A 20,472-nucleotide genomic window follows, 5' to 3' on the forward strand; every position below is an offset into this window, starting at 1 on the left:
CTTATAATTTTAGTTTTTAATAACTTTTTTTTTAATATAATAGAGAATGTGTTAAGACGATTGTGCTAAATAATATGTTGCTAACATTTCTTATATTTTTTTCTTATAATACTCATACTCTTTTTAACTAATATGAGTTAGATCATTTTGATTAACATTCTTTATCTAAATATTTTATTCAATCTAGTGAAATATTATATTATTGGTTGAAAAATGTTAATTAACAAATAGTTATTTATCATGTTGAAGCAACTGAATAAACTATATTTAGTTAACAATGCATATCTTCATATGCTTGTTGGGTGAATTAGGAGTATCCCTCCTCCAAAAACTAACACAGATTGTATTATTAATTAAAATTAATTGAAAAACATAAACATCAGTGAGTTTCACTTTTTATTTAATAAATTTTTTTATAATTTTTTAAATTTAATTAATAATAAAGTGTATATTAGAAAGAAAAAAATGTTAGATAAATGTTACTAGAAGCTCCTAGTTATACCTATGCTCCAAACTTGGCTTAATTTGAGCACCGAGAAGCTCTTCTCGTGAAAATATGTTTCGAAACCATTCATCCAAACAACCAATTATTATATTTTTACACACTGCCGTGTCTACATATATATGCACAGTCGTGGGAATCCTGAAATCACCACTTTTTTACGCAGTAACTTATGCACAACAATTGCAAGGAGCATGTGAAATTTTTCAAGTTCATGTTATAAACTTGAAATTAATTTACTTAAACTAGGTTGATCAGTGATTTTTCTGAGAGTGAAATCTGTTCAGCAGGCTTCTGAGGCATAAGGGGTAGCAATCTCCGTGGCTTTGGCACTCTGTTATTACGTTTACCACTTGGCAAGTGGCGCAATGCATTTGATGCAAACTTAGCTGTATATACGTGGCAACAAAGCTAGGTGAGGACCCTTCATCATTTTCCAAAGCTTTTATCCTTTCTTCTGCTTCTTCACGTGATAACCTCTCAGCCTACTTTTTCTTGTATCTGCGCAAGATGCTTGAATGAAACATGCTGCCCATTTCCTCCATCGCGGGAATAGAACCTGGAAAAATTAACATTGTGCTGAATCAAGTACAGTACTATAATATTTCTTGCTAGCTTATGAGTTATGATCAAATCTCAGAACTTGTACGTACCTGCATGCTATAAGCCAGTGCAACTATTCAAGATTCTTATTATCATATTATTACTGAAGAATTTATTAACTTTGTTAAGAGTCATTTTGTTTAATTTTATTTGTTGAAAATATATATTTATTTCAATTGAATAAGCAACTTTATGTTATTTAAGTATGTTTAATTTGTCTAAATTATTTTTGCTTAAAAAAATAATTTTCTGATTATTCTGATAATTAAATCTTTATGTACTTATTAAATAAATAGTTTTTAAAATTTATTTAGATTTAAACAAATTAATGTAACTGATCATTTTTATTAGAATCTTTTCGTCCAAATAACCTCATGTTGTTCCATTTAGACAAACAGCTTGCTCTTAGTGCAATATTCAAGATGAACTTCTACTAAGGTTGGTACATCATATGATTGCTAACTTGTGTTTAAACAATAATGCCTATCCAATCTTTGTTAAATTAATGACTTCGATAGGATGATCAAAGCAAACTACAATCAGAATCTAAACAAAGTCGTGGCTAGCTTCATATGACTTCATGTGTGTCCCTTGTTTCCTAACACTACAGCATAAAAAATATATATAAGAATAGTTCTATATGGTGATATAATATTTCTTATTAATCATCTTACTGATGAAGTGGTTTGGTTCCGATGATTTCAATTGCTCAAATAATTTTTTGTACTTTTAAAATTAATGAAATTAAGTTCAACACTTAATTTGTTGTTAAACTCTTAGTGCATGACATGGGTTTTCACTAAAAAAATGGCTAAATAAAAAAATATGAAGTTTATTAAATGGGCTTGCCTGTACGAGAGATCAGTGAATGAACGATGTGTCGTGCTCTCCTTCCTTTTTCGGTATCTGCGCAAGCTGCTTGTAAGAAGCGTGCAGCCATGTCCTCCATTCGAGGAATAGAACCTGAACAAACATATATGAATCATTTTTTCTTCTTTTTTCTATTTTCTTGCTTACATGGAATTGACTTTGATCTTTTCCACAGTCTTAGCAGCACTTGTGATATGAACAAGAGTGGCACTATTAAGGATGATTTCCTATCCAATTAATCTGATTTTGTTATGAAAACTTGATGGGATGATCTAAACAAACTACAATGATCAGAATCTAAGTCTAAACAAAAGTCATGGTTTCAGATTATATGTGTGGTGTGTGCCCCCCCCCCCCCCCCCCCCCTTTTTTTTACCAGTGTAACACTTTTTACATTAAAAAAAATAGAATAGATTAAACTAATTAATTACTCTTGAAGTTTTGTGATCTTAAACTCTCTGACTTTTATCTATTCTTACACTAATTCTCTTAATTTTTTAAAATATAAATGAACCCTAAAGGAGTTTAATTTATATAAGAGACGTTACTGTAAATATTAAAAAAAATATAAATTTAAAATAATTTCAAAAACCTAGAAGTACGTAATAGTGCATTTATCTACAAAATATATAATATTTTATAACGTCATATATACATTTTTATTAATCTTCTTACTAATAAAGAGAGTATTAAATTGTCTTATGTTTTTAAAATAGGTTAAATATTATTTTTGACTCCTATAGTTGCATTACTTTCTAATTTAGTAAAAACAATTTTTTATTATAAAAAATTATTTCATAGGAATCAAATTGAATATAAAAAAATGTCACTATAGGGTCAAAATTGCATGTAATAAATTTTTTTATAAAGTATGAAAGAAAACTAATATATATAGAAGATACACAATTACTCAAAACATAATTAATGATGTGACTAGATATAGTTTCTACAGCACCTGAAGTGTGCTGAAGTTGTTTGCTGTTTAAAAAGCCGTCGAAATTGGGAAGGCAACAAACATCAAGTCATCAGACATGAGAGCAAAGGCTTCAACTGTTGATATAGTTTTGCACAGTTCTAGTTGAAATGGGTAGATTTGAGGATGAGTTGGGGTCCAATGCCCATGTTAGAAGCTCTTCTCCACAGAAGTCACCAGCCTTGATCTCAAAGGAGTTGAAGAAACCATTTCTTCCACCATTTGTTGTGGCAGTAGCTAGTTTTCCCCGCCATTATGAACAGCATTTCATCAACTGGATCCCTTCACGAACTATGTAACTTTTCTCTGTGTAAAGAAACTGGCTTCAGTCTGTCACACAGTGCATCCAACAACTGATTATCCATGTCCTCAAACATGTGACCTAGACCAATAAATAAGAAGTAAAAAATGCTCATCAACACATACAAGTATTGCTGAGAAATAGTATATGAAAAGAAACCTTAAGACACACTCTACTCTTTGTCACAATCTTTTGCTGATTTTGTAATTTTCAATATATTTTAATAAATTAGAAAAAATGTATTTGAAGAAGTGTGTTATAAGTATATAAGGTAGAGGCTAAAAAATATAACTTAGATGCAGTTACTTATTCTTGTGTATATCTCTAATCCGATTTGAAAGAGATAATTCCCGTGATAAAAAACTTGCATTAAAGGTAGCACGCGTAGGTTATCAAACTGAAACTTCAATTCTAAGTAAAGATATGCATGAAAAGTACTTATGGAACTCTAATTCTAATGAAAAATAACACCAAGTGAATGGAGAGATGGATATGGATGAGATATATACAACTTTTCTAAGTAGTTCTAAGCAAAGATGACGCTTGATATCCCTTCTGAGATCTTTAGGGAGGTTGCGAATCAATGTCTCCTCTTCAGCACCCTTATTTTCTTGCCATTTGTATTGCTCATACCTTCTAATTCTTTCCTTCAGCAAATCTGGTAGCATACGGTGGACATCCACAGTTCTGCATCCCTCCTTTTGACTCTCATCTCTCAACTCTCACACTGGTAGATTGTAGATATTTCTGTAACAATAATCAACACCATGAATTCAACAAATATATCAAGGGTGGAATGTAATAATGTAGCTGACTCTTTTAATTAACACCCAAAATTGATGAAAAATTGGTTTCCCTTTTAAGTTTAAAACCTGTCCTCTTAACTTGCTTGCTTGTCTTTTACACCATCACAAAATTCTTTTTCTTTTTTTATTTATTTGCAAACCAAGAAAAGAAAAAGAAATACTCATGAGTTACACTATATGACTAGGGATGTGTAATTAATGACACCAATATGCAAGATCACTCTTATCTTGTCTATAATCTCATCTCATAGTCCTTGTTGCCAAAGAATTACCTGCATGTTTGCAATAAGTGATGCAAATAGAACCAATCCAAAGACAGCAATTAAGATAGCAAAGATTATCTCCCCAACATAACTACTTGTCTCGAGACCTTGCCCAACAGAACTGCAAAAAGGAAAAAAAAAAAATACTTTAGGTAGCATTTATATTATATTATGCTTTCCTTGATAAGAAGTTATAAAAATTAAGTCCACAAAAACGTTGGGAACAAAAGACAGAAGTTCCAAAATAAAATGTGAATGTTGCATATATTGAGGCAAGAGTAGAGAAGAATTATATTATTTATTCATGACATTTCAGCTTGAAATATAGTGATGGATTATCAAGGAGAAAAAGGGTGAAACACATGTCAACAAGCCTTGCCTGAAAGTGTGCTGAAGTTGTTGCTGTTTATAAGACGTCTAAATTGGGAAGCAACACACCTCAAGTCATCAGGCATGAGAGCAAAGGCTTCACTTCTGATATAGTTTCTGCTGTTCTAGTTGAAATGGGTAGATTTGAGGAGGAATTGGGATCCAAGGCCCTTGTTAGAAGCTCTTCTCCACAGAAGTCACCAGCCTTGATCTCAAAGGAGTTGAAGAAACCAGTTCTTCACCATTTGTTGTGGCAGTAGCAAGTTTCCACGCATTATAAACAACAATTTCATCAACTGGATCCCCTTCACGAACTATGTAGCTTTTCTCCGTGTAAAGGATTGGCTTCAGTTTATCACACAGTGCATCCGACAACTGATTATCCATGTCTCAAACATTGGCACTAGAGCAAGAAGAAGGTAAAATTCTCATTACACATACACATAGAAGTAATGTATAGGCAGGAGGAAAAAGAAAAAAACAAAACTTAGATACAGTTACTTAAGTAATTCTTATGTCTATTTCTAATTAGAATTGGAATTTCGGAGATAATTCACATAGTAAGAACTTGCTAAAGGTAGCATAGTTAACGCTTAATGTCCCTCCTGAGAAAAAAAGGTGAACTAATTATTTATGACTTTCTTTTATTTTTGCCATCAAGCTTCCATTTTTTGAATTCTAAACTCAGAATGACTCCCAAAAATCCAGTACTTTCTGCTAGGCTACACAATCTTTGATTTCTTTAACTTTCTATAAGTTACAAATTCCAAATTATAACACTAATAAGAAACATCAACGACTCAAATATTTATTTAAATCCATCAAGTCAATTAAGTCAATTTTCTAACAATAAAATGAAATACACAACAGCCCAATCAACCACAACCAGAATCAAATGAATTTGGGAAAAACCACATGTTATTTTATATATATATATATAGATAGATAGATAGAGAGAGAGAGAGGACAGGGGTTGAGTTGAACCATAGGAACCAAGTGAAACAATTGGCTAGTATTAAATTAAACAAAAAATACAATGAAAGAATGAATTATAGGAATATTGGATCAATGAACAAGTAACAAAAGGCTAATATGAAACAGATGAATAACAGCATGTGGAACATAGACATATAAAGATAGCAAAACTTGTTCAATATAAAAAACATCTAACTTCAAAGTTTTCTCATCTTTGGAAGTCCAAGGAAGAAACTATTAGCCAACCTCACAAACTCTCTTCTGAAGATAAAAGCAAAAAAACAAAATTTCAAAGATGTGATTTGTTTCTAACAAAGTTAAAGGCACTTGGAAAAAGCTGTGAAGTGGTTCAGAAAGGTAATAGAAATTGGCAAGAGTAGAAGGTTAAAGAAACACCAACCTTATTACTTATTAGCTAGGTCAAGGTTGCTTGATAAGTGTAAAGGAACAAAGCAGGAAGAAGAGGAATTCAAAACTAAACAAAGCAAAAATGTTACAACAATAATAAGCCTTCAGAGAAAGATTTCATGCAATAAACCCGGAACAACACTGATATGACTTAAGATGTAAGAAGACTAGAAAAAGACTCATAGAGTCAAGTACATGCAGATATATACAGTACTAAATACGAACCTACGAAATGGTATAATGCCATGCCTAATTATATTTCCAGAAATTTTATTTCTACAATGCTTTTGCAATTTCTTTTTTTTACAATCAACAAAGATGAAAAACAGTATAAAAGAATTTAATTTTGGGACAGCTAGGAAATAAAAACCATGAAGGATGTTAAGTATTAACATAAAAGAAAACAAACTTATGCTTTTCCGAAAAAAAGAAAAGAAAAGGACAACAAACTTACTATTGTGATGGAAAAATCACAATATAAAAACTCTTTACATTCTTAGCATTTTCTCAATATAAAATAAGATGGGCCATATAATGTAAAAGATAATGAGAAAAAATGAGTTATAAATAAAAATGTGTAAGAATAATAAAACATTCTATCTTATTAGTTTTCTTCTTTTTCTCTTTAGCATTTTAGACTTGTGTATCTCCTCCCTTCTCTCATATCATAAATCATGATTGGTGTTCCATCATCACAGTATATATTACTGAAAAGTATATACACCTTAAGAAATAATAATAATGATAAATATGATAAGGAATACAATAAAAAAATTAAAACATAAGGAACCTGAGAAATGTAAGATAAAAGCTATAGCTTGAAAAAATCAAGATTGATGCATTTAAAAATAATATTTAGCATTTTGTTTTAATATAAAATAAAGTATTTTAAAAATTAATTTAAAAGTATTTTGTTTTAATATAAAATAAAGGTTTTGAGATTAAAAAAATAGATTATTTCTTTTAACATAATTTGGTGAGACTCGATTCTAAAATCACGTTCTACTTAATTATTTATAGCTTTTTGTTAACTTGACTTAAATTGATCTATTTTACTCATGAAATCCGAAGTATTGTTCAAACTGAATTTTATGGCTAGAAACATGATTTTTCCAGCAAACCAAACAAACTCTACACAATATAAAGCAATATTACCTACCAAAGTTGAAGAAAAATCTCAAACCACACAAAAAGTAAAAGAAGAGCACTTCTCCATTTCGGCCGCCAAATATTTTATCAATTTTTTTTTTTTGTGAAATCAATATTGAAACACTATTAATTTTTTTTATCACAGTATTATGTATAAAAAAATTTGTACTATCAATAAATATTAGAATCACACCATAAACAACTTCTAAATAAGTATTACAAAAGGTGATTTCATTATATGTGATAATTTATAATTAATAAATTAAATAATATTGTAAAAAAAATTCACATTTTAAGTGCATAATTATATTCTATAAATTTTCTCCCCGAATGGAATTGTAAATCACTACAATCTAACAAAGAAAAATCAGAGGATTGCTTTTTTGATATGCCTTTGTCAACAAAAATCATAGTATTCTTTTGATATGCCTATGTCAAGAACCGAGTGGTATTTGACAAAACTTTTTAAATATCTTTATGAAATTAAATATTCTTGCAATAAAAACCTTAAACCTTGAACTATAATTTAGTTATATCACCCCACCATATAAAAATATCTTCTACTTCTACAGTTTTTTAGTGTCTTAATGGATAAGAATAGAGTAACTTAAATTTATTATTAGCATTAATTTTCATCAATCCTTGTTATGCATTATAGAAGGAGTCTCGATCAAGGGCTTCAGCTTATAATATTGGTCTGTTTACGAACTTTTTTTCTCACTCTATGACTTGTTTTGAGGGCATGAGCCATGGACAGCTTAGGTGTTCGATGTAACAATATTGAACATGAAAAAGGAGAAGACATGAAAAGAAAGAAAAACAAGATGCACAGAAATAAAGATAGAAAAAACAATAAAGTTCACCATTATGCGCTTCCAACGTGTTTCCCGTGAAATCCTTTAGTGTTTATACAGAAACGGATTAAAACTTGAAAGATTCTCCTCAATCACTTTGATTATACGTAATTTTATTTTCTCTACACTACGTATTATAATTGAGAGAGTCCTACTTCTCATTTGCTAGCGCCACTTATAATTTTAGTTTTTAATAACTTTTTTTTTAATAATAATAGAGAATGTGTTAAGACGATTGTGCTAAATAATATGTTGCTAACATTTCTTATATTTTTTCTTATAATACTCATACTCTTTTTAACTAAATGAGTTAGATCATTTTGATTAACATTCTTTATCTAAAATATTTATTCAATCTAGTGAAATATATTATTATTGGTTGAAAAATGTTAATTAACAATAAGTTATTTATCATGTTGAAGCAACTGAATTAACTATATTTAGTTAACAATGCATATCTTCATATGCTTGTTGGGTGAATTAGGAGTATCCCTCCTCCAAAAACTAAACACAGATTGTATTATTAATTAAAATTAATTGAAAAACATAAACATCAGTGAGTTTCACTTTTTATTTAATAAATTTTTTTATAATTTTTTAAATTTTAATTAATAATAAAGTGTATATTAGAAAGAAAAAAATGTTAGATAATATGTTACTAGAAGCTCCTAGTTAGTACCTATGCTCCAAACTTGGCTTAATTTGAGCACCGAGAAGCTCTTCTCGTGAAAATATGTTTCGAAACCATTCATCCAAACAACCAATTATTATATTTTTACACACTGCCGTGTCTACATATATATGCACAGTCGTGGGAATCCTGAAATCACCACTTTTTTACGCAGTAACTTATGCACAAACAATTGCTAAGGAGATGTGAAATTTTTCAAGTTCAGTGTTATAAACTTGCAATTAATTTACTTAAAACTAGGGTTGATCAGTGATTTTTCTGAGCAGTGAAATCTGGTTCAGCAGGCTTCTGAGGCATAAGGGGTAGCAATCTCCGTGGCTTTGGCACTCTGTTATTACGTTTACCACTTGGCAAGTGGCGCAATGCATTTGATGCAAACTTAGCTGTATATACGGTGGCAACAAAGCTAGGTGAGGACCCTTCATCATTTTCCAAAGCTTTTATCCTTTCTTCTGCTTCTTCACGTGATAACCTCTCAGCCTACTTTTTCTTGTATCTGCGCCAAGATGCTTGAATGAAACATGCTGCCCATTTCCTCCATCGCGGGGAATAGAACCTGGAAAAATTAACATTGTGCTGAATCAAGTACAGTACTATATATTTCTTGCTAGCTTATGAGTTATGATCAAATCTCAGAACTTGTACGTACCTGCATGCTATAAGCCAGTGCAACTATTCAAGATTCTTATTATCATATTATTACTGAAGAATTTATTAACTTTGTTAAGAGTCATTTTGTTTAATTTTATTTGTTGAAAATATATATTTATTTCAATTGAATAAGCAACTTTATGTTATTTAAGTATGTTTAATTTGTCTAAATTATTTTTGCTTAAAAAAATAATTTTCTGATTATTCTGATAATTAAATCTTATGTACTTATTAAATAAATAGTTTTTAAAATTTATTTAGATTTAAACAAATTAATGTAACTGATCATTTTTATTAGAATCTTTCGTCCAAATAACCTCATGTTGTTCCATTTAGACAAACAGCTTGCTCTTAGTGCAATATTCAAGATGACTTCTACTAAGGTTGGTCCAATCATATGATTGCTAACTTGTGTTTAACATAAATGCCTATCCAATCTTTGTTAAAATTAATGACTTCGATAGGATGATCAAAGCAAACTACAATCAGAATCTAAACAAAAGTCGTGGCTAGCTTCATATGACTTGCATGTGTGTCCCTTGTTTCCTAACACTACAGCATAAAAAATATATATAAGAATAGTTCTATATGGTGATATAATATCTTCTTATTAATCATCTTACTGATGAAGTGGTTTGGTTCCGATGATTTCAATTGCTCAAATAATTTTTTGTACTTTTAAAATTAATGAAATTAAGTTCAACACTTAATTTGTTGTTAAACTCTTAGTGCATGACATGGGTTTTCACTAAAAAAATGGCTAAATAAAAAAAATATGAAGTTTATTAAATGGGCTTGCCTGTACGAGAGATCAGTGAATGAACGATGTGTCGTGCTCTCCTTCCTTTTTCGGTATCTGCGCCAAGCTGCTTGTAAGAAGCGTGCAGCCCATGTCCTCCATTGCAGGGAATAGAACCTGAACAAACATATATGAATCATTTTTTCTTTTCTTTTTTCTATTTTCTTGCTTAACATGGAATTGACTTTGATCTTTTACCACAGTCTTAGCAGCACTTGTGATATGCACAAGAGTGGCACTATTAAGGATGATTTCCTATCCAATTAATCTGATTTTGTTAAATGAAAACTTTGATGGGATGATCTAAACAAACTACAATGATCAGAATCTAAAGTCTAAACAAAAGTCATGGTTTCAGATTATATGTGTGGTGTGTGCCCCCCCCCCCCCCCCCCCCCCCTTTTTTTTACCAGTGTAACACTTTTTACATTAAAAAAAATAGAATAGATTAAACTAATTAATTACTCTTGAAGTTTTGTGATCTTAAACTCTCTGACTTTTATCTATTCTTACACTAATTCTCTTAATTTTTTAAAATATAAATGAAACCTAAAGGAGTTTAATTTATATAAGAGACGTTACTGTAAATATTAAAAAAAAATATAAATTTAAATAATTTCAAAAACCTAGAAGTACGTAATTAGTGCATTTATTCTACAAAATATATAATAATTTTATAACGTCATATATAACATTTTTATTAATCTTCTTACTAATAAAGAGAGTATTAAATTGTCTTATGTTTTTAAAATAGGTTTAAATATTATTTTTGACTCCTATAGTTGCATTACTTTCTAATTTAGTAAAAACAATTTTTTATTATAAAAAATTATTTCATAGGAATCAAATTGAATATAAAAAAATGTCACTATAGGGTCAAATTGGCATGTAATAAATTTTTTTTATAAAGTATGAAGAAAACTAATATATATAGAAAGATACACAATTACTCAAAACATAATTAATGATGTGACTAGAATATAGTTTCTACAGCACCTGAAAGTGTGCTGAAGTTGTTTGCTGTTTAAAAGCCGTCGAAATTGGGAAGCAACAAACATCAAGTCATCAGACATGAGAGCAAAGGCTTCAACTGTTGATATAGTTTGCACAGTTCTAGTTGAAATGGGTAGATTTGAGGATGAGTTGGGGTCCAATGCCCATGTTAGAAGCTCTTCTCCACAGAAGTCACCAGCCTTGATCTCAAAGGAGTTGAAGAAACCAGTTCTTCCACCATTTGTTGTGGCAGTAGCTAGTTTTCCCCGCATTATGAACAGCATTTCATCAACTGGATCCCCTTCACGAACTATGTAACTTTTCTCTGTGTAAAGAACTGGCTTCAGTCTGTCACACAGTGCATCCAACAACTGATTATCCATGTCCTCAAACATTGGTACCTAGACCAATAAATAAGAAGTAAAAAATGCTCATCACACATACAAGTATTGCTGAGAAATAGTATATGAAAAGAAACCTTAAGAACACACTCTACTCTTTGTCACAATCTTTTGCTGATTTTGTAATTTTCAATATATTTTAATAAATTAGAAAAAATGTATTTGAAGAAGTGTGTTATAAGTATGTATAGGTAGGAGGCTAAAAAAATATAACTTAGATGCAGTTACTTAATTCTTGTGTATATCTCTAATCCGATTTGAAAGAGATAATTCCCGTGATAAAAACTTGCATTAAAGGTAGCACGCGTAGGTTATCAAACTGAAACTTCAATTCTAAGTAAAGATATGCATGAAAAGTACTTATGGAACTCTAATTCTAATTGAAAAATAACACCAAGTGAATGGAGAGATGGATATGGATGATATATACACACTTTTCTAAGTAGTTCTAAGCAAAGATGACGCTTGATATCCCTTCTGAGATCTTTAGGGAGGTTGCGAATCAATGTCTCCTCTTCAGCACCCTTATTTTCTTGCCATTTGTATTGCTCATACCTTCTAATTCTTTCCTTCAGCAAATCTGGTAGCATACGGTGGGACATCCACAGTTCTGCATCCCTCCTTTTGACTCTCATCTCTTCAACTCTCACACTGGTAGATTGTAGATATTTCTGTAACAATAATCAACACCATGAATTCAACAAATATATCAAGGGTGGAATGTAATAATGTAGCTGACTCTTTTAATTAACACCCAAAATTGATGAAAAATTGGTTTCCCTTTTAAGGTTTAAAACCTGTCCTCTTAACTTGCTTGCTTGTTCTTTACACCATCACAAAATTCTTTTCTTTTTTTATTTATTTGCAAACCAAGAAAAGAAAAAGAAATACTCATGAGTTACACTATATGACTAGGGATGTGTAATTAATGACACCAATATGCAAGATCACTCTTATCTTGTCTATAATCTCATCTCATAGTCCTTGTTGCCAAAGAATTACCTGCATGTTTGCAATAAGTGATGCAAATAGAACCAATCCAAAGACAGCAATTAAGATAGCAAAGATTATCTCCCCAACATAACTACTTGTCTCGAGACCTTGCCCAACAGAACTGCAAAAAGGAAAAAAAAAAATACTTTAGGTAGCATTATATTATATTATGCTTTCCTTGATAAGAAGTTATAAAAATTAAGTCCACAAAAACGTTGGGAACAAAAGACAGAAGTTCCAAAATAAAATGTGAATGTTGCATATATTGAGGCAAGAGTAGAGAAGATTTATTTACCAACCTTACACTGCGCAAACCCCACCAAAAGCAATAGAAGAACTTGTGAGTAAAATCTGTAGTTGATTCCACCACGCGAGACTTTAGAGCCTCTACAAACATTCCAAAATTGAAAGTTGCCAGGTTTTCTATGCTTTCTGGATCAGTGTAAGGGCAAGAATATTTGAGAAGCGATAGAACAATGGGATTGTTACGTCCACAGCTAAGGTAGGATTCATGAAAGATCATAGTAGTCTTCAACTGCCTTCGCCAGCACCGCAACCTTGATTCAACCGAAAATAGATACCAGAATGCTCCAACAACCTGGTATGTCACATGTACTTGGTGGTCATAATAGCATGATATATAACTAGGAACATAGGTAAGGTGTTATGAATGTAAGTGACAAAATCAACTCACATGACTTGCTAGCATATACAGAAAAAGATTGAAAGCAGCTCCAGCCCATGCTGTCTCAGTCAATATGCCAGAAGTTCTTGTTACTTCTTTGAATAACGGGTAAATCCGCAGAAGTCTTGGCACGTACTGGGTTATTATTGTGTACTTCAATAAATCCTTTCCCACATAAGGAACTGAGCATTTTGGGATTGAGATCGTAGCTAAAATGACCATCTAAGAAAACATTAAAGGTGTTAAAACAACATCAAATTATGTCTTTCACAGCAAACTGAACTTAATTAAAATTAGTACTAATGCAGCTTCACTTTGGATACCATGTAATTGTCATATGAAAATATCAAAAGGACTAAAACCATTCCATTTCCAAGGGCTTATTTAGTGAGTTGTCATACACTGTTACTGTCAACTAATCAAAATCATCCTTATCGTGACTTTCAAAGTAGTTGTTATCAAAGTCAACATACTTATCAAACATGACAATTTGTTAGAGAATGAGATAGTGTAAAAAAATGTTTACACTGTCATAGTATATTAAATAAAGTCTTAAATATTTAGACTTTTGAGGTTACAGCACGTGAAGGTTCAAACTGATATGTCTAGTGGTTTCTCTACAAAGTACGGTTATGGGGTAATTAACACTTCAATGACAGTTAATGATGATATATTAAAAAGAATTTTCGTCTTCTGAGTTGAGAATTAGTTTAGAAGAGGGAAATACCTGAGGAAGTGGAATAATTGATAGAATATCAATGATGAAGTAAGAGCTTAAGTATCTCATTACTATGGCCCAAGGATCATTAACTAGCTCACCCCTTCCAAATACACGAGAGGAAGGTGCAATAAACCCGGTTCGAAACTGAAAGATGATGTGAAGAATGTAGAAAAGATCAAAGAATGTGCGGAGAACACTGGCAGTAATCTTCAGTGTTCCATCCAAAGCAAGGCATTGTTTCTTGTCATCAATCATTGGGATGTAAAAGAAAAGAGGGTCCACAGAGACTGCCATCACACTTGTAATTACAAAAATTTTGTTCCACTTCTGAAGTGTTGCCCCCTGTGGATCAAGAACATGGCTCCGACAAGACGAATTTGTTATTGATCCATCAATGAGAGAACTTAAGCTTGGTCGAACTTTTCTTTTGAGAAATCCATCATTAGAAGAATCATTGTGCTCAATACTTGAAGAAGAAAGTGACTTCCAATCCAACCTGGACAGAAATATAAAACTCAGTTAAGAATCTTGAAGTAATAAAAATCATGTAGATGTTAGCATCGAAAGTTTCCAACGATAAAAAAGAATCATAAGATCAAATCTCTTAAAAGGTCACTACAATTGTTGAGTACTGAATACCCCAAAAGTAATACAATAATGATCAAATTTCATTACTAGCAGTCAGAGATAGGAATAGGAATATAGGATAGTGTTTGTAACTTTGTGTAATTTGTAGTAGTATAGTAATCTTGGTGACATGATCATATTCAAATTATTGATTGCTCTTTATAGTGTCAATTTGTCATACATTAAACATTTTTTAAAATAGGTAAATACCACTTTTGTTTTAGAAAAATCAATAAAATGATTTTTTGTTCTGAATGAGGAAAATGAACAACTTCTTTTCAGTCACAAAAGGAAAATGAATAACTGAGGCAGCATAAATATGCAGAGGCAGAACATATGATTCTAAAAGTGTGCAAAGAGAGTGCTATTTTTTATTTATTGTTTGTCTAGAACACAAATATCAACCACTATCAATTCTATTTGAGTCAAGTATGAATACTATGATGGCAAAATTTTCTCTCTAGGTATTTAGCATAACTGTATACTCAAACTCGAACTCGAGACCACAAGCTGAAACAACTACACTCCAGTTAATTTACTTACTGTGGTAAGCAAGTGTTTAAATTAAAACCACAGAATGTACCAAAAATAATTAAACAAATGAAATTGAAGAAATATATAGTAAAACCAAGCTTTAGCAAACGAACCTCACAAATTTCTTTTCCTTTGCAGTCATGATTAAGCTACTTCCGTATCCAGTGAGAATATTTATGCTTTATAGAAAAGCACACTTTACTTGGACAATAGAAGATTCAGGCCTGCAAAATCCAACTTCAAATTAAAAACTTGTCTTCTTCAAAGACTCTAAATCAGCGCACATGTAACTAGGAGAAAAAAAGGTCAACTATTTATGACTTTATTTTATTTTGTATCAAGCTCTCATTATTTGAATTCTAGACTTAGAATGTTTCCCCAAAATTCAGTACTTTCTGCTGCTAGGCTATAAAACCATTTGCCTTTTTTTAACTTTCTATAAGTTACAGATTCAAAATTATAACACTAACAAGAAACCACCACAACTCAAATATTTATTTAAATTTATCAAGCCAATTTCCAAACAACAAATTAAAGTGAAGTAACCACAAACAGACTCAAATGAATTTGGTAAAAACCAAAGACACCGAATTATAGAAAGAAAAGAAAAAGGAGAGTAGGAGAGGGGGCTGACTTGAACCATAGGAACCAAGTAGAACAATTGGCTAGTATTGAAAAAAAATACATATAATAAAAAGAATGAATAATAGGAATATAGAGTAACTAAAAGACTTTTTCGGGGCTAATATGAAACAAATGAATAAATAAGAAGAAACTGCAAGCAGCACATAGACATATAAAGATAGCAGTCAAGGGAGTCTAGCTCAATTGGTTGAATAAAAGTGGTGAGTTGTTGTAAATCCGCTTGACACTGTTTTCAATTCTTGTGGAAAAAAAAAGACGTATAAAGATAGCTGTAAAATGGTTTGATTAAGAAACCATGAGCCAAACTCCAAAACTCTCTTGCAAGGATAAAAAACAAACAAAAACAAAGAAAATTTCAAAGACACTTTGAAAAAGCTGTGAAGTGGTTAGCTAGCCTTGATGTGTTCAAGTTGTTGGTAAGAAGGTAAGAGAAGATGGCCAAGATTAGAAGGTTAAAGGAACATCAATCTTAGCTATGCCAAGGTTTCTTGATAAGTGTGAAGTCCCTTCTCTGTTTCCTTTACTTACCCCGAGAACCAAAGCATGAAGCAGAGGAGTTCAAAACTAAAACAAAGCAAAAAAAAATGTTGCAGTGTTGCACTAAGCCTTCAGAGAAAGAATTTTTATGGTCACGCACTTAAGAGTATGATAGTGATGGGAAAAAAAGTGAAATAAAACGAGCGGCAATGATATGATTATTGATTGAGGATGTAAGAAGACTAATAGAGTCCAAGTCCATAAGGTAGCTCAAGTACATGCAGATATATACAGTATTAAATACGAACCTACGATATGGTATAAATCCCATGCGTATTAGTACATTATGATAAAATTTATTTCTGCAATACTTTTGTAACTTTTTTTTACAAGAAAGTGTCACTAAAAAAATTATTCTCCTAAAATTTTATTCTCTATATACTCACATATATAAGTAAAAAAGTTATCCTTTTATCTTAGATTTAAATATAAATAAATCTATGAATAAGTCATTGGTTCGAATGGTATTGAACTCAATTCCTTTAAAATAAGGTCTTAAATTCAAGTTTTGTGAATGAAAAAAATATGTTGAAAAAGAAGAATCTCACTAAAGGTGATCAACCAATTTTTTGACGGAAATTAATCATTGACAAAACTGATAAACACTCCGTACCAATAATATCGTAATGAATAAAGTATAAACAAATTTAAATAGTTTCATTCTTATTTAATAATATTATTCCTAAAACATTCTTTATTTTTTAACGATTTTTTTTATTCATGATAATAAATTTTAATTAAGAATATTTTATGAGTAATTTTTTTACTTGTGATTAATAAATTGAGATTAATAAAATTAAACATTTTAACTGACTTAATTAATATAAGATTAGTCATTTTATTTATATATGAGAGGTGTATTAGTTTTGGTAGATAGAGACACACTCTCTGTTCCAAGGATTGCATATACATAACTTGAAGTTTGCAAGATTGATTAGTCCTCTCGTGATTATCCTCGTATACTAGAATGTAGGTCTTTAGCTCTTATGCTTTAATTTAAGGTCATGTGCAAACCCATAAAGACATAGACAAGAAGGAGGGACAGGCATAACACTACCAAAAGCTCACTTTAATGTAAGAAACGAGATCCCTAAATGCCTATTGGATCGGATGAAAAGGCAGGGACCATATTCGATTGTCTATTATAGAACCAACCCCAAAAAAGTCACTCGAAATGGTTGGATAGCATGTTTGAAAACTCATTAAAAAAATTTACATTTGAGATGTGAAAATTATAACTATTAACTTCACATTCAAAAACATGAAAAATTACACCAAAAATGTTATACACACAAGGAATTGTTTTCAAACTTCTTGTCCTTGAATTTTTTCTTACTAGTTGAATCTACAGCAAAGGCTGCTAAGCACATATATTCTTTCCTTTTTTCCATTTCCTGCCGGTGGTCCAATAATGGCTAGATAATGGCGATCTAATAACCACAATAAGATATGCTATGATCGGTTTTTTGTTTGGAGTGGTCCAAATTCCGATTATAGAGTAAATTGAAGCTATATTTGGTAAGATATTTCAGTTAATTTTTAAATTTTTTTTACTACCTGAAAAGTTTATTTGATTGTTCGATAAAATTTTTTTTCATAGTTTCTTAGTAGCTTCTAGCATTTTTCAAACGCTATTTTAAATAACATTTTTTAAAACACTAACTTTTAGGTTTTTATATTTTCTTCCATTTTTATCCTCGATATATCTTTTTATTTTCCTTATTAGTTTTTAAAAATAAATCGTGGCATTATTATTTTTTTATTATTTTATACTTTTTAGCTACTTCAAGTTAATTCTACGAAACACTTCTAATTTAATAAGTTAATTTTTCAATTTCGAACTACTACCTAATTTTGCCGAATATAATCTTAGTTTTTAACATGTTTAGTTATTATTAAAAAGTGTGTTTATACATTAAGGTTTAAAAATAAGATTTACAAACTTAAGTTTAACTCAATCTTGTTGCAAACTTTAATTTAAACATATAGATAAATTATTATATCATCTTTGAATTTGGATATGTCTAATCCAACCTCAAAAATTAACTCATGAATTAAAAACTTATCTCTCATTTATACATATTATCATATGAGATCATTTTATTTTTGGGTGAATTATCACTTTAGTACTTAAGGGTTTAATTCAGGTCCTTCAAAATATTAAAATTTCAAAAAGACTCTGAAAGTACCAATTGCATGTCGCTTTAGTCATGTCGCATAATTTGTTAAAATTAACGCATCTGCCTACGTGGCACACTAGAAAAGTAATTAATTCAATAATACTTTTTTTTACTTACACTAATTTATACAGTCCAAATACTAATTCGTTGATTCAATCAGTAACTGGTTAATTACTGATTCATTGATTCGATCAGTAACTCATTAACCTAGTATATCAACCAAATCTACCACTGGTCCAATTTTTAAAATACCTTTATTTTAATAAGTTTCATGAAAGTTGATGGACCATACCATCGTCATTTTACGTTGCCTCTAATAAAGCAAAAGTTTATATATTACTGCTTTGCTTATTAGGGAAATGACAAGATAGTTTTGGCGTTTATTCATTATTGACATCCCTTGACTATGCTCTATACTTCTATTGTTCTTGTTTGAAAATTAATTTTTCCTAGGACTAGTTTTCTATGATAAAAGCCAATTTGATTAGCATAAAAAAAACAATCTGAGTTATTGCGAGATATTTGGAAAAAAATGGTGAAACTGATTATCATGCGAGTAAAAATAACTTTATATTTGTAACTGAATATCTCTTCAAACAGCTCAATAGAAGAGTAACTAAAGGCTTTTTCTTTGCGCAGCCAACATTTTTCTTATACATACAACATTTTTTGGTTTTTTTCAAAATTACCCTAACAAACTTACATACTGATTACTAATCCATATATATTTTTTAAAATATTTTACAAATTAATAGTCCTTTACAAAATTTATTATATAAATTTATATATGCATTAAATACACATTAAAAAATTAATATTATATATAGCTATTAATTATTTTATAATATAATTGATTTATTAACTCAATAGGTTAAAATAATATTAGAATTGTCTATCTTGTAATAAACTAAACCCTAGTGCCCAAAGTGATAACTAAACAAATAAGGTATTTTTCTAAATAGGGTAGTTCTCAAAAAAGGATTTTATCATTAAATAAGGTAGTTTTTCTAAGAAAATGAATCCAGATTTTTATATATAAAAAAAAACTAGAATTTCATAGTTGTGTCAATGACAATGACATTATCATTAACGTGAAATTTAATCCCTTATATAAAATTTATTATATAAATTTATATATGCATTAAATACACATTAAAAAATTTAGTATTATATATTACTATTAATTATTTTATAATATAATTAATTTATTAACTCAATTGGTTAAAATAATATTAGAATTGTCTATCTTGTACTAGGTGCACAAAACAATTATCGTGACTAAACCCTAGTGCCCAAAGTGATAACTAGACAAATAAGGTATTTTTCTAAATAGGGTAGTTCTCAAAAAAACATTTTATCATCAAATAAGGTAGTTTTTCTAAGAAAATGAGTCCAGATTTTTATATATAAAAAAAAAAACTAGAATTTCATAGTTGTGTCAATGACAATGACATTATCATTAACGTGAAATTTAAAACTTTCTAGAGAAAGGCACGTCTTTATTCATTTAATACATATGGTATTTGTGAACTCAGGTTACCATACATATTAGAAACATTTGGGGGTGAAGGGCATGTGCAAAATCAGAGGTTTGAGTCAATAAAAAAATATTGCTAAACGGAGCAATGTGAATATCTGAACAAGGTTAGTCTCACTACAAAAAAAAAATAATAATAATAATAAATAAAGATAACCAGCCAAATATGAAAAAGGAAAAAAAGAAAGAGAGAAAAAACACTGGACCTTCCGAGCACAAGCAAAGTCATTCTGTAACAAATAAAGGGTCAAGACTTCCACTAGGAAAATGGCTAGTTTTTAATTATGTTCAAGGATATCTTAGCAATCTTAAAGCAACAATCAAAGACAAAGCAGTGATTTGTGCTTCAACAATAGTATATGATCAACCACTATACTCATTTCTAATTGAAGTAAAAGCTGAAAA

The 20,472-nt window shown here is 30.2% G+C and overlaps 1 protein-coding gene and 1 pseudogene across 1 annotated transcript; both read right to left on the reverse strand.

The window, feature by feature from the left end:
* Nucleotides 1-742: 742 nt before the first annotated feature.
* LOC114391063 lies at nucleotides 743-5,074 on the reverse strand (annotated as a pseudogene).
* A 3,750-nt stretch (nucleotides 5,075-8,824) lies between these two features.
* On the reverse strand, nucleotides 8,825-16,445 carry LOC114388897 (putative cyclic nucleotide-gated ion channel 13). Its single transcript, XM_028349434.1, has 10 exons — nucleotides 16,342-16,445; nucleotides 15,282-15,392; nucleotides 14,014-14,503; nucleotides 13,296-13,508; nucleotides 12,901-13,199; nucleotides 12,611-12,722; nucleotides 12,043-12,279; nucleotides 11,211-11,608; nucleotides 10,215-10,331; nucleotides 8,825-9,320 (listed from the first exon to the last, which is right to left on the reverse strand). The coding sequence occupies exons 2-10, from the start codon at nucleotides 15,308-15,310 to the stop codon at nucleotides 9,245-9,247; spliced, it is 1,971 nt and encodes a 656-aa protein (XP_028205235.1). The 5' UTR covers nucleotides 15,311-15,392; nucleotides 16,342-16,445; the 3' UTR covers nucleotides 8,825-9,244.
* Nucleotides 16,446-20,472: the final 4,027 nt, after the last annotated feature.

This window comes from Glycine soja, chromosome 16, assembly GCF_004193775.1.
Source record: "Glycine soja cultivar W05 chromosome 16, ASM419377v2, whole genome shotgun sequence".
Lineage (NCBI taxonomy): Eukaryota > Viridiplantae > Streptophyta > Magnoliopsida > Fabales > Fabaceae > Glycine > Glycine soja.